This window comes from Dipodomys spectabilis, unplaced genomic scaffold (genome assembly GCF_019054845.1).
Source record: "Dipodomys spectabilis isolate Male_0828 unplaced genomic scaffold, ASM1905484v1 ptg000266l, whole genome shotgun sequence".
NCBI classification, from domain to species: domain Eukaryota; kingdom Metazoa; phylum Chordata; class Mammalia; order Rodentia; family Heteromyidae; genus Dipodomys; species Dipodomys spectabilis.
The window spans coordinates 1,560,268-1,575,086 of record NW_024870943.1 but is presented as its reverse complement, the minus strand read 5'-3'; the positions used below and the strand labels follow the sequence as shown (position 1 = coordinate 1,575,086).

General features: G+C 49.8%; 1 protein-coding gene and 1 pseudogene across 1 annotated transcript; one reads left to right on the top strand and one right to left on the bottom strand.

Annotated features, from left to right (window-relative positions):
• The window catches only part of LOC122125542, a 30,250-nt pseudogene extending 17,197 nt beyond the window's left edge, over positions 1–13,053 (bottom strand).
• A 568-nt stretch (positions 13,054–13,621) lies between these two features.
• Positions 13,622–14,548, top strand: LOC122125541 (vomeronasal type-1 receptor 4-like). Its single transcript, XM_042700069.1, has one exon. The coding sequence runs from the start codon at positions 13,622–13,624 to the stop codon at positions 14,546–14,548; it is 927 nt and encodes a 308-aa protein (XP_042556003.1).
• The last annotated feature ends 271 nt before the right edge of the window (positions 14,549–14,819 follow it).

Below are 14,819 nucleotides of genomic sequence, written 5' to 3'. Positions count from 1 at the left end.
CAACAGCGGGGAGCAGGGCACAGACAGAACAGCTGCGTGGCCCCACCCACTGGCTGCCAGCTCCTTCTGGCAGGACTCACCATGGTCCACCAGCCATGCCATGCACAAAGATTTGAGTTTCCCGTCAAAGAATTCCACTCCCTGCCATAGGAGAGGGGGTGAGGGAGTCTGGCCTGCCTCCTCTCCCCTCCCCACCATACTGGGCATGCCCTGGATCATGCACCATCTGCCCAGCAAGCAGGGGCATGTACTCGATGATGGCCAGCCGCACCCGCCACTTGGCATCCTCGGCTAGCTCCACGATGGCGAGGAGCAGTGACTAGGACAGCTGCCAGATGTCGATCACCTTGTTCACGCAGTCCAGGTTGGAGATGATGTTCAGCCGCAACTCCGGGCACTGCAGAGGATGGGGCTCCAGTGATGCCTGGCCCAAGGCGGCCCAGAATGGAGGGAGGGGAGTGCCAACCCACAGCAACACCCTACAGACCTGCCATCTCCCCAGGGCCACTGCCCAGCCCCAACCTGTCCCCAGGGACACAGTGACAAGACCACATACAGAGCCACACTTAAGTGATGGAGGCTTGGGCATCATATGACACCTGCAGTCATTCTGAGAGAACTTGCAGGAATCATGAGGAAAAATAACACAATGGGAGAAGAAAGGTGAGCCCCAGCTCTGCCCAGGACAGCTGTGTCAGGACCCAATTGAGGCTGGAGCCAGGAGGGTGGAGTCATGGCACTTGGCCCACCAGTACTGAGACTTGCCCCTTTCATTCCTGTCACCTCAACTCCCTCCACTGACATGAGATCCCACCAGAGCACAGCCCTGCCTCCAGGGCAAGCCTCATCCATGTCATGCTCCCACTATCCAGCAGGGCACGGGCAAAGACAGCAGGTGCTCCATGACAGAAAGAGTTTGAACTGCTTCTGCCTCCCAGATCGTGAGCTCTGATCAACCCCACACATACATGCTTACCCATCACACATCGACTCATCACTCAGCTCAGAAGCCCCCCCACTGGACTCCATGATAGCCATCAATCACCTTGGCAGGGGGCTAGGGGAGGGGAGATTCACCTAGTCCCTCAGCTGGGCCAGGAAGAGGAGCAGGAGGTGCTCGAGGGTGTTGTCTTTGCCCAGGATGGGAGAGAGGCCCATGATGACGGAGGCAGGGCTGACTTCACCTATTGGTTGGCATCTGACACCAGTTCCTGGGAGGGAGAAGGGAGGGAGGCCCCAGGTGACCTGCTTCAGCCTTCTCTGCACATGATTGACAGGGGGCATGAATGTGGGCTGCAGGGTCCATGCCTCCATCTCCTTGGCTGCAGCCTGTGACCCAGGTACCTGGGGCATTTCCACAGCCTTTTCTGTGCCCTCTTTCCTGTCCAGCTGACTCCCTCCACCAAACCAGTTACCTTGATGCACGGTAAGATCTGGGTCATGATCACAATCTCCCGACAATCTGCGGAGAGGTTCTTGCAGAACTCTGCGGACAAGGGTGGGTGATGAGATGGAGCCCACTGCACCTCCACCCTAGCCCCCCTCCTTATGCATGGGCCATGGGCACCCACCTTTCACTTTGTGGGAGGCCACAGCCCTCACCTCAGCCTCACAGTCCTTCATCAGGTTCTGGAAGGCGGGCACCAGGTCTGTCTTGGTGATCTCAGGCCCCACTGCTTTCTGGAGCTGGAAACCCAGAACCAGGAAGAGGTGGGGTGTGTGGAGTGAATGGGGGTCTGGCAGCCTCTCTCAGCTATTGAGGCCAAAATCTAGGTGGAAGCGGTGCAGGTGTGGAGATGGGGCAGGCTGCTCTTCCCAGAGCCAGCCCTCGTCTCCAGCAGCGTGCGCCAAAACCACAGACCTTAGTTCACATTATCCCAAGTGGGGCTTTCTGTGACCTGATCCACAAACATGCCAGCGATGCAGAGTCTCCTGCTTTTACATGTATACTAAAATATAGTGTGCTGAGTCACTAAATGGGCAGGGGAGCTAAGGAGAGACTCTTCAGAAGAGGGAAGAATGGCAAAGAAACACATGAGGAAATGCTCATCATCTCTGGGCAGCACAACAACCCTGAGATTCCATCTTAATCCAGTTAGATTGGCCAGCATTGTGAATTCGAACAAATGCTGGTGGGGATGTGGAGAAAAGGAGCCCTACTGTGCAGCTGGTAGGAATGTGAACTAGTGCAGCCACTCAGCACAGCAGTCTGCAGGTTCCTCCAAATACTACACACAGACTTTCCCTCCCACCCACTCCTGGGCATCTACACTGAGCATCATGACAAGGACACCTGCACACCCATGTTCACTGCCACAGTACTCACAATAGCCAAGATATGGAAACAGCCCAGATGCCCCACAGTAGATGAGTGGACCCACAAAATGTGAACAATGGTACTTTACACAGTCATTGGGAAGAATAAAATAATGGCATTTGCAAGGAAATGGATGGAACTAGAACAAATCCTGAGAAGTGAGGTAAGTCAAGACTGGAGATTAATGGTGCACGTTCTCTCTGATATAAGGAAGTTAGAACTAAAATGCACTGGGATATGACAAATGCCACAGGATTCCAGAGACTCACACACAGTGAGACCAAAGGAGAGTAGTCTTAGGAGAGAATCACAAAGGCCCAATGCCTAAGCGTCTCTTCATATTTATATAAAATATATAAAACAAAACCCAAGATGTGGAAACAAAATACACATATATTTTTTGGTTTTAGCTTTTGATACTTCTGTGTTCTTTATCTGATAAAGAGTCTGTTCTCATGTTATCACTGAGAGGGTACAGGGAGGGAAAAAGGATAGAAAGAAAAGTGCATCCATGGACCTCACAGGACACCGATGAATGTGAACTGCACAACTCGTGGGTAGAGATGGGAGGGAGGGGCTGGGAGGGAATGAGAGAACAGCGGACACTCACTGTACAAAAGGAAATGTCCTCATTCTCTGACTCATGCATGCCATTGTAATCCTTCTGTATATCCCTTCTATAAGAACAGTACACATGTACAAAATAGGCTGTGCACAGCAGCTCACACCTACAATCTAGCTAGCTATACAGGAGGCAGAGTTAGAGAAATGGAGTCCAAGGTTAGCTTAGGCAAAGGTGGAGATCCTAGCTGAAAAATAAATCCAAAGTGTAGGGTGTGCCTCAAGAAGGGGGGCACCTGCCCAGCGAGCACAAGACCCCAGTTCACAGCCCTAGTTGCCAGTATGAACACATGTCTGGATGAATGTGTGCCTAGTGACTCTGCCTTTTCTTGGTTGCCAGAGATGCCTTACACTTGCTCCTGACCATCGCTTGCTCCGGACCACCACCAGAGCCGATGGGTCCACACTAAGGGCACACACAAGGGTAGCCCCCCAAGGGCCTCATGCTCTTTTACCAGTGTAAGTAGTATGGAGTGCGAGTGGGCAGTCCTGTTTCTACCTGAGCTCCTTGTCTGTCTGCAGCTTCTACTCCTGGGCAGGACAAGAGTCTCCCTTGGAGCTCAGGACAGAGAGCTTCACTTTCCCACCTTTCTAGGTCCTTGCCGTGTACAAAGCAGGGCGAGTGACAGCTTCCCAGTGTGAATGTGCCCCCCTGACCCTGCCAAGATCCAGCCCTCCCTTCTCTGCCCAGGGACGTCAGGCTGCCCGCTCCCATGCAGGACAGACCCGCGTCCCTCTTCCCTTCAGCCTTGGCCCTGCATGTGCACTGCAGGCCTCACGCACCTCAGTGAACTTGTCGGCCACCATGGAGCGGACATGCCAGGACCTGTCCTCGGCCACCTGGTGCAGTGTGGGCATCACCAGGGCCCCCAAGTCCTCCTGGGGCAGGAGCTGGGCCATGTTCACACTCACCTCCACCGCCAGCAGCCACACAGAGACCTGGGGAGCAGAAGGAGTGCTGAGTGTCCATGGGGCATAAGGGCAGAGGGCCCAGTGGCGGAATGGGGGAGGGGGAAAACGGGGGAGGAGGAAGGGTGGAGCAGGGACCCACCTGTTCATCAGAGGCTAGGTTGGAGAACATGGGGATGATCTCACTCTTGACGTTGTCCAACTCTAGGACCTTGGCGAACTCCTCCAGCTTGGAAGATGCGGCCCGTCCCACCATGGGGGTGTCATCTGAACAGAGGTTTTGTAAGTACCTGGGGATCTAGACTGGTGCTGGGCAGGAAGAATTCAAGGAGCCAGGAGAGATCAGAGGGCGTGGACCCTTGGGTGCCATGGTTGTTTCCCAGGGCATAGGAGGCTTCACTCAGGATAGGAGGAAGAGTAGGAGGGGGGCCTTTGGCCAGGGCAGACAAGGGAGCAGCAGGTACGGTTACTGCGCATTCATACTCACATGGGAGGGGGAGGGGACTGCCACTGAGGCCCAGCAGGTGAGCTGACCTGAGGGGACAGGACAGGGGCAATTGGGCAGGTGGTGGCAATGGAGCCCCGGACTCACTGGTAGAGCTCTCCTTTCACAGCGCTGGACACTCACAGGTAGCAGAGGGAGAAGATGCCGCAGGCCAAGGTGTGGGAAGTGAACCAGTCGCCCCCCGCCAGCCATTTCACCAGGGGCATGCAATGGGCTTCGAGGTCAGAGGGCAAGTGCTCATGGGAGATGGCCCGCAAGGACTCCACTGCGTTGTCTTGCACCACTGTCTCCTCCACAGTGGCGAGCAACTCCAGTGGGGGCTGCAGGGTCGGGGGAGGGGCGGGTGGCACTGATGCTCTGCTCAGTCCTCCAGCCTTGAGGCCATCCCCCTAGACAGCCCACAGCCCCCCTACCAACCCTGCTCCATGGCTCCTGTCTCTGCTCCAGGGATGAGAACAAGGACCCTGCATGCCACTCACCAACAGGCAGTGCACATACTCTGGGCTCCCCACCAGGCCGGTAAAGATTCCCAGCTGCTCAGCCAGGGCCAGAAGGACCTCATCCTCATCATAGATGGTGTCTATAGGGGCAGGGCATTCCCATCACAGCCCACCCTGGGACCCCGGCACCCTGGGATCCCGGTCCCAAGATCACAGGCTTGCTGTCAGTACCCACAGTTTTCCCATATGGCCAGCACAGAGAACAAGATAGGAGCTGGGGATGGGTGGGGGAGCACTGAGTGACAGGACCACTCTACACCCCTCAGGGAGGGGAGACTGAGTCCCATCCTGTGCAACACTGTGGAAAGCAGATTTCCTGTTCAGGTCAGCTCACACTCTCAGCACTGTTCTCTGCCAAAAATCCTTTTCTATCTGTTCAGACTCGGTTCAGCTACTGCCTCGTGGAGACTTTGCAGGCTGTCCCCTTCGCCCAGCCTGCCCCCAACCACCGGCCCCTGTGCCCGGCTCCCACCCAAAGACAGGGTCAATCCCAACCACAGTCTCAGGCCTCAGGCCTGGGCAGGGCAGGCCAGGACACCGGCGATCTCTGGGATTCTTCCTTTCTGACCTAGGACTCACCACAAGAAGCGCAGCACCCAGGGGTCAGAGCACCACCTCCAGAACCCTGAAACTACACTGCTGTCCTTTAAGATGCGAGCCTGGCATTTTGCTCTACCCCACGATCATGCTGCAGTAATCGCTTACAAAACCAATCCTGCATGTTCTGCTGGCGTGAGGCTGAGGCTTGTGCTTTTCTGTCTGGACAGCACCACCTTTTCCCAACGGACATGGCACCTGCCACATGCAACTGGAGATGCTCCCAGGCAGCAAGTCCAAAGAAGGGACCTTACATCCCTTGGAGCTCTGAGCCCCATGTGTCTAGATACCTGGCAGCTCTTGGTCTGAAGCTTCCACATTCCCCCCATCCCAAGCCCCAATTCTTTCCACCCATGCAGGCAGAACATTGTCTGATGAGACTGTCCTCCCAGCTGACACTTAGGTGTTAAACGGACTGAACGCTCTCCATGTCTCTAGTACGAGTCACACGACTGTGTCCACCTGGCAGAGCCCGAAGCAGGTCTCAGGCTGGGAGTCTGACTCCGGGTCTGTGGCTGCTTTCCAGCAGACTTTCAAGAGGACATCCTGCCTCCACCTTTCTCTTCCTCAGCCTTCCCCTCAACGCAGTCCTGCAGTACATAAAGCTTGTCTACCTGCCCCTCAGCCTCTGTACCCCATCATCTAGGGCCTCTGCCAAGGGCTTCTCTTATTAAGCAGAAGCCACCTCCAGGCATCCCCACTGCACTGGGCCCCACGAGTACCCACCTGTAAGGAAGGGGAGGAGTTCACTTCAAGTCCTTTCCACTCCAAGGGCGAAGGCGATGGTGGACAGCTTCTTGATGCTGTTGAGGTGAAGCTGAGGAGAGAACAAGGAGGGACAATGTCAGTAATCCCAGACTCAAGAGAGCTCCACAGTGCTGGGAGCAGATGCTCAGCACACCCACCATGCCCTCCTCTGACCTGGAGCTCACAGTTCAATAGAAACAGTGCACTTTCCGAGTTCACTTAAGATCAGACACGCTGCCCACCACTGGCTACTACACCACATACTCCACTTAGTAGCAGCCACAGCCTAGCATGCACGCATGCATGCTCTGGGCCAGGCCCTAGACAAGGCACACACACCTGCGACCTCACTGAACCCTCAAAGCAATTGTACAAGGTGCTAAGCTGGCTCACAGTGTCAATCCTGTGAGGCACAGCATAAGGCAGAACCTCTGGCTAGCTCACAGAAGTAAGAGGATGGCTGGCGGAGCAGGCATTTAAACACAAGACTTGTGGCTAATGGTGATGATGAGAGAACAAACAATAGCATAGTATTACTACAAAAACAAAAGTCAGGTATGCTGATGCACACCTGTAATCCCAGTACTCAGTGGACTGATGTGGAAGATTTGTGACTTCAAAACCATAGTAAAATCTTTTCTCAAAATAACAATGACAACAGAGGGGCAACCTCAGCCATATTGTGGGCAACACCATGGGTGAATGGGAACCTGAGACTGTACAAGTGGTTCTGGGTGCACAGTTTCTGGCTCATTAACTCCCTCTGGAATGCAGGCCATAGAACCTGAGCTTTGTTTCAGAAGAGGGCCATGGTAATTACTGTGCCCAGCGTTTCCATCTCAGAGCCATCGCAGCAGAATCCTGACCAGTGTCTGATGGTACATCCCAAGACACATTACGGAATGGGTTCAGCCCCACGTGACAACAGGAGGGCCACAGGGTGCAGGTGGAGCCACTGCTAGGCTCCCAGCCTGGCCTTGTCAGCACCCTGTCACACCCTTTCTGCTTGATCACACTTTGACACAGTCTTCCCCATCCAATGAAGTCTGCATAAGAAAAAAGAACAAAACGAGAGGTTTTGGAGAGCTTCCAGAGAGCTGAAGATGTGAGGGTTTGTGGAGTGTAGGGAGTGTAGGCAAGACACTCGGCTCCCGGGGCATTGCCATACACATCTTTTCAGTAGCATCCTTTATGGTGAACCCATGAGGATTTGTCCCTGGTCCTGATTCCTTTGAGCTGATCAGCAGCATGTGGGGGCAGAGTCAGAAACACAGCAAGCAACCTGGGCCTTCACATCTGCAGCAGGGGAATTAGGGTGAGAACTGAACCAAATTAGAAGGGCCGGGCTGTGTCTGCTGTTGCATAAGGAAATGCTCTGGTGGTAGAGCACCAGCCAGTGAGCAAAAGCATCAGATACCCAGTTGAAGTTCTAATCTCAGATAAAAAAAAAGAAAGAAAAAAAGGAAATGCTTGCTTTCTACTCCGGAGAAACGATCACACAGAGGGCACAGTCTGGGAACAGAGGCAGTGGGAGGCTGAGGATGCACCCATAAGCCCAAGAAAATCAAGAACCATATCTGGGCCTGAAGTGAGGAGAGGAGCTCAGAGTGGATCCCCATAGTATCTGTGAATGTAAGCCACTGGGTGAGGCTATTTCCCAGCAGCCCCAGAGAACAGGGGCATCAAATTCTCGTCGTGTGTTCACATGAGGAGAGAAGCAGCAGGGAGACCCTCCCTCTTCTGAGGAAACCAGGCTGGGAGCAAGGGACACCCGCCCAGGCCAGCCTGTGTATACAGGTTCCTAACCCCAAAGCTCCAATTGCGACCACTGCAGTGGACTGCAAACCCTCCCTGTGTGCTTCTCCTGCCTAGCTCCAGTGCATGGAAAACAATGACATCACATGCGCTGAGTGCAGTGACATCGCTGAGACCAGCTAACCCTGGTAGGCCCAGAAGGCCTCCTCCCCCAGGGCATGGCAGACCAGGAAGCTGCACTGAGGTGAAGAGTAGGCCCCACATCCCGGGAAGGCGAAGAGTGACTGAGAGCTTCCCTGCAGATGAGCCTCTCATCAAGGCATTATGCATCTCTTTAGGATCACAATGGAACTGATGAAGAGTTAGGTAAATAATGCAGCTGGGCTTAGTGATGTGCACCTGAAATGCCAGCACTGAGGAGACTGAGGCAAGAGGATACTAGGTTCAAGGCTAGCCTGGACTACAGAGTTGAGACCCTGTCTTTAAAAGCAAAAAAGGGACTGGGAAAGTGGCTCAGTGATAGACTGTTTGCCTTGCATGCAGGAGGCCCTGGGTTTGATTCCTCAGCACCACATAAGCAGCAAATGCCTGAAGTGGCACTGTGGCTCAAATGTTAGAGCCATAGCCTTGAGTTGAAGAGTTGAAGGACAGTGTCCAGGCCAAGTTCAAGCCTCATTACTGACCAAAAAAAAAAAAGAATAGAAAATGAGGGGCTGGGAAGTAGCTCAGTGGTAGACTGATTGTATTGCATGCATGATGACCAGGGTTCAAATCCTCAGCATCACCTAAGCAGAAAAAGCCAGAAGTAGTGGTGTGGCTCTAGTTGTATAATGTTAGCCTTGAGCTGAAGAGCTGAAGAACATCACTCTGGCCCAGAGTTTAGGCCCCACAATGGACAGAAAAAAAAAACAATAGAAAATGAAATATTTAGGCATATTCTCAAGAATATGTAGGTCCTTGAACACCATATCTACTGTGGCACTATTCACCACAGCCAAGAAACAACCCAGAAGCTCCATGGTGTCTGCAGAGAAATGAGTGAAACTGAACATGGTCATGTGGAGCAAAGTCAGCCACGTTTAGAGCACTGGAGTCAGAGGCCTAACTGTGGATGAATGCATAAAGAAGATGTAGCCTAGTCAGTCAGTGCTGGAGTCCCCGGCCAGAGGCGTGATCTTGAGATACCACCCCTCCGGGTGCCTCTGAGGACCTTTCATCAGGATTTTTCAGTCTGAGGCACAGTTCAGTGTCCAGGATGATGAACGTTGACATGGATGTTGATGCTGAAAATCAGATGGAACTGGAGGAAAAAGCACGACATGAATCAAGTGTTGGAACTCCAACACACACTTGAAGATCTCTCAGCAAGAGTAGATGCAGTTAAGGAAGAAATCCTGAAGCTAAAATCAGGAGACCACGTTTTTGGACAATATATAGAAAACCTCATGTCTGTTTCTAGTGTTTTCCAAACAACTGACATGAAAGGCAAAAGAAAGTAAGGGATTGAGTTCCCCTCTCATTTACGGAATTGCTGCTTCTCTCTCCCTCTCTCTCCTTTTCCTTCTCTCCATCCCTTCCCCCACCCTCCTTCTCTCCCCCCTTTAAAACCTGGAAAGATTCCAAATGTTACAGTATCTTTGTTTGTGGCTTCATTGAATGTTTATAAAAATAATTTCAAATCTAGGCAAAATTAACTACTTAACAGGGGACTTTCATGAGTCTGGGTATTATGTTAGTCTAAGAAAATGTGCAGATGTGTTGTAGAGACTTTATAATTAGAATTGCATATATTTATGAAACTTGAAAATGAATGTTTTTTTGAATTTGCTTTTATTACATGCTTACTTAGTAAGATATACAAGAAAATAACCATGTTGTGAAAATGTGACCAAAATCATGTACTGAATGCACAGCTGTATGTATGTACCTGTTCACCATTGTGTGCCTCTCCTCCATCTGCCTCATCCTCCCCATTTACCTTCTCCTAAGTCAAGATAGTTTCACATTTGTAAAAGTGCTTGGAGTAGTAATCACCCGACAGTAATCTGATCTGTAAGTCCTGAAGTTAACCAAAACCTTGCCTAAAGTTTGTCAGTTGTACTTTCTAATAATAAGATAGGAGTGATGGTTTCTCTTTAACCATTTGAAAACAGATTTGGGCTATAAAGAGGATTTTAAGTTGAAACTAAATTATCCAATTGAGATCTGTTTAAAAAGAAAAAACCAGCTTACTTTTGCACCAAATAACTCACTTGCTATCTGAAAAGATAAGAATTTTGGTTATGGGCTCTGAAGGTGGCTCAGTGGTAGAGTGCCTGCCTTGCATGTATGAGGCCTTGGGTTCCATTCCTCAGCACCACATAAGCAAAAAGAAAAAAGCCGGAAGTGGTGCTATGGCTCAAGTTGTAAAGCATTAGCCTTGAGCTGAAGAGCTGAGGGACAGCCCCCAGGCCTAGAGTTCAGGACCAACGACCGGAACCCCTCCTCTAAAAAAAAGAATTTTGGTTATGTATCGATTAGAAGTAGAAAGTCTGGGAGGAATACATAGAAAGAGGTAATGAATAATGTGATAAATGTAGCAACCAACACCAAATGTTTTCACTCCAGATTTGTATTGTCTCTGGCACAGAACAGATTTCCAGTGAATATATAAATATAAATATAAATATAAATATATGAAAATGGGTTAAGTTTGACTGATCTTACATACACCACATGCTATGCTATTCCAACTCTAGGTTTTGGTTGCAAGGTTTATTTGTTGTACCTAGTCAATTAACTGTTACCAAATTCCTTGAAGAGTATACTGGTATTAGAATCACGAATGAGATAATTTTATTTGTATAATAATTGGTAAGCTCAGTATTTTTATCTCACTCTGTAAAGGCAACTAATTGGTTGGTAGAATTTTAGGCATTCTCATAACAATTTCTAAAAATTTAGTTCATAGATTCCATTTGGTAAACCAATCAATATCAGCGGTAATATTAAGAGATTATACTAGGAAATGAGATTCAGTAATATAGCTTATGGTTATTAGATTTGAACTACTTTAATCATGGGATAATCTTATGTGTTAGTGTAAGATTTCATAAATGCCTTTAACTATATGAAGATGTAATAGTCATACTGCAAACATCCCTTTTGCATCCCTTTTGTCACCTAATTTTACAAATATTTAATATGGTGTTGCATTTCTGCTTTGCTGTTTAAGAAAAAGATGTTTCACACACACACAAAAGATGTAGCCTATTTTCATCACAAAGTATGAATAGGCCAGGAACAAGAAGGAAATCCTGTCATGTGCTGCCACATGTGTAGAACTACAGATCGCTGTGGGAAATGCAAGAAGTCAGACACAGAAAGGTAAATGCATGTTCTTGAAACAGACAAAAACAAGGCAGAGGAATTGTCAGCAAGACCAGTAGGGTCCAGGTGAGGAATGGAGTCCATGCAATGAGGTAGACCAGAAACCCAGGGTGAGGAGTCACTGCTGATCCTCTCCTGAGCACAGTGACAAATTTCTGCTTCAAAATCACCACTGCTAATGATGAAAATGAGTAGGGAATTAGAGAATGAAGCTACCACCTCAGAAACGACCAGGTATGAAAAGAGATCAACCTGCTTTCAGGAATATGCATGAAATACTTACTTCTAATCTCCAAATGGGGTCTCTAGGGATGAAAACATTTTAAGAAAAAAATGGCCATTATTGCCAAAGAAATTCCTGTACAGAAATGTCTCATTCTTTTTTCTTTCTTTCTTTTATGCCAGTCCAGGGGTTTGAACTCTGGGCCTGGATGCTGTTGCTGAGTCTTTTATTCCAGACAGGCACTCTACCACCAGAGAGTGGAGATAAGAATTGGAGATAAGAATCTCATGGGCTTTCTTCACCAGGCTGGCTTTGCACCTTGATTCTCTGATATCAGGCTCCTGAGATTGCATCAGTACAGGGTTCCATTTTTCTTTTCTAACACCATATATGATGATAAAACAAAAGGAGACTGAGATGAGGAAGGCTGGGAAGGTGGCTCAGGGGTAGAGTGCTTGCCTAGCATGCATGAAGCCCTGGGTTCAATTCCTCAGCAGCACACACATGAAAAAAGACAAATGGTGCTGTGGCGCCAGTGGTAGAGTGCTAGCCTTGAGCAAAAGCAGCTCAGGAACAGTGCCCAAACCCTGAGTTCAAGTCTCAGAACTGGAAAAAAAAAAGGGAAGAGACACTTTGGGTAAGAATCTTTGGGGACACATGCCTTATACACCGCTGAGATTGTTTACAGTCATCTCGCTTCAGGCCTTAGTGTCTCTTGCCAGCCTACTGGGATCCAGGAGAATTAAGCGACTGCACCACTCCCCTGTCCCCTGGAGAAGCACCCACAAGAAAGTGAAAAGTGTCTTGATAATTGTCACATGGGGGAAAAGAAAAAGTTTACTGAGAACTTGGCTTGCCACCCCAGGTGAAGGGAAAATCACCACTCCCGCGGGAGACGACCACAGCTGCCGCCCTCCTGGACCCCTATCTAAGTAGCCCTCTGAAGCTCTGAAGTGCCCATGTGCATCTCAGAAATGACCCGCCCTGCCACGCACATCCTGAGAGAAGAGGCGAGCACTTGTGTTCACTGCCACTGGAAAGGCGCAGCCTGCAGGAGAGACCCCTGGTTCCCAACTCTGGGTAAGGTATCACCTTAGGATCAGGGATTCTTCATTGATCCTGGATGCATAACAAAGCCACAGGAAAGGATAGGAATGGGCTAGGACAGTGAAAAGAACTGGGGTTCTAGGCCCCCCACCCCCAAGCCCTGTTGATTCCTCACTTCTTCTTCCTAACAGAGTCTGTCCTGGTTTATGACAAGTGAGGAGGAATCCTGAATGTCCATGGGCTGGGGAAGATGTGTTCACATCAGCGACTCTAGAATGGCATTTGAACCTAAAATTGCCCCTCTCGTTATCTGTCATTCACCTCTTCCTTCACCCGCACCATCCCTACCACAGACCTGGTTCATCTTCCTGGTATTTCTTCTGTGCAATATGGGCTCGGTGTTGAGGAAAGGGTGACACCTAGGTTCCACGCCCACAGACAGTGTATTGAGGTATAAGTGCATGTGACCATGGGTATGTGTCACCCATGTTTCAAGTTTCTTCCTTTAGTTAGTCAGAGAGCTTGAACTTGAGTCTTGCCCATGTTCCTTGAACCCATTTTGTTCAAAGCTAGGCCTCTACCACTTTGAGCCACAGGTCTACTTCTGGTTTGGTGGTGCTTAACTGGAGAAAAGAGTCTCACAGACTTTCCTTCTCTGGGCTAGCTTTGAATTGGGAATCCAAGGTCTCAGCCCCTGAGTAGCTAGGATTACAGGCTTGAACCACTAGAGCCTTGCTTGTTTAGAATCTTAGATCTGATTCTACAGAGGAGAAATGGAGCCGTCTTCATCTCAGAACCTGACTCACCTTCCTTTCATGCCATTTCTCCAGGCTCACCCATTTCCATGAACATGCCATCTTCCTCTTCTCCATGGATGAATAGAATTGGGTTTTTCCTAATACATGAGATACATTAGGAAAGTATTTCTGGTGGTCTGAATGCTGGATGGAGAATGTTGAGTTCCCTTGGAACCATGCAGGCCTCAGTTTCCCAGGCCAGAGCCTCTGGATGAGACTCAAGGAACAGAGAGGATGGGAGATACCCATGTGCTTATGGGAGTGATCCTCTTAGGCCAGACTGTGGTTGGGTTTGTGGGTAATTTGTCTCTTCTCTCCCATTATCTATTCCTTTCCTGCATGGGGAACAGGATGAGAGCCACAGACTTGATTTTTAGGCACTTAATTGTGGCCAACCTCCTAACTCTTCTATTTAGGGGTGTTCCCCAAACCATGGAGGTTTGGGGCTGGAGAATTTTCTTCAATGATGTGGGGTGCAAAATGTTCTTCTATCTTTGCCGAGTGAGCAGGGGAGTGTCGATGGGTAGCACTTGCTCCCTCAGCATCTTCCTTGCTGTCAGCATCAGCCAGGGGGACTCCAGGTGGGCAGGGCTGAAGGGGAGAGCCCACAAGCACATTGTCTCCACCATCTACCTCAGCTGGGGGGTCTTCCTCCTGGTGAGCATTATTTTTCTTATGTACATGACTAGACCCAAAGCGCATGACAACATGACGAGCTTAAAGTCCTATGGATACTGTTCTTCCGTGCGTCACGATCCAGCTGCTGATGTGCTGTACATGGTCGTACTGTCGTTGCCTGATGTTCTGTGTCTGGGGCTCATGCTCTGGGGCAGCACCTCCATGCTTTTTGTCCTGTACAGACACAAGCAGAAAATGCGACACATCCAGAGGACGAGTGTCTCCACCAGAGCCTCTCTCGAGTCCAGAGCCATCATAAGCGTCCTCCTCCTGGTGAGCACCTTTGTCTCCTTTTATACGTTGTCCTTCATCTGTCAGATTTGCATGTCTGTGATTTACAACCCCAGCCCTGTGCTGCACCATATGGCAGCATTTGCTATGGGCTGTTTCCCAGCCCTCAGTCCTTTCCTGCTCATGAGCGGACACTCCACTCCCTGCAGCCTCCTCTTCACCTGCACAAAGAAGAACCAGGTCCTCCCCTGAGGACCACCAAGCTTGCATCTCTGCTGAACTTTGCTTGGCCCTTCAACAATCTCCACACCTAGATAAAAGTCATCTGCTGAGAGATAGAAGTGTGCACACATGTCCACACATGCACATTTGTGTGCTATATATCTGTGTGTGTGTTCATCTGTCTCTATTTTGCTGGCCCACAAAATTATATGAAAGTGGAAATGTTAAAATTTGAAATAATGCTTATTAGATCATGTCAACTTCTTCCAGAGAATCTGCCCCATTATGTGTTGGTGGTGTC

Excerpts from the sequence above, each read along its gene's own strand:
- LOC122125541 (XM_042700069.1), top strand. The coding sequence starts at position 13,622 with ATGGGAGATACCCATGTGCTTATGGGAGTGATCCTCTTAGGCCAGACT.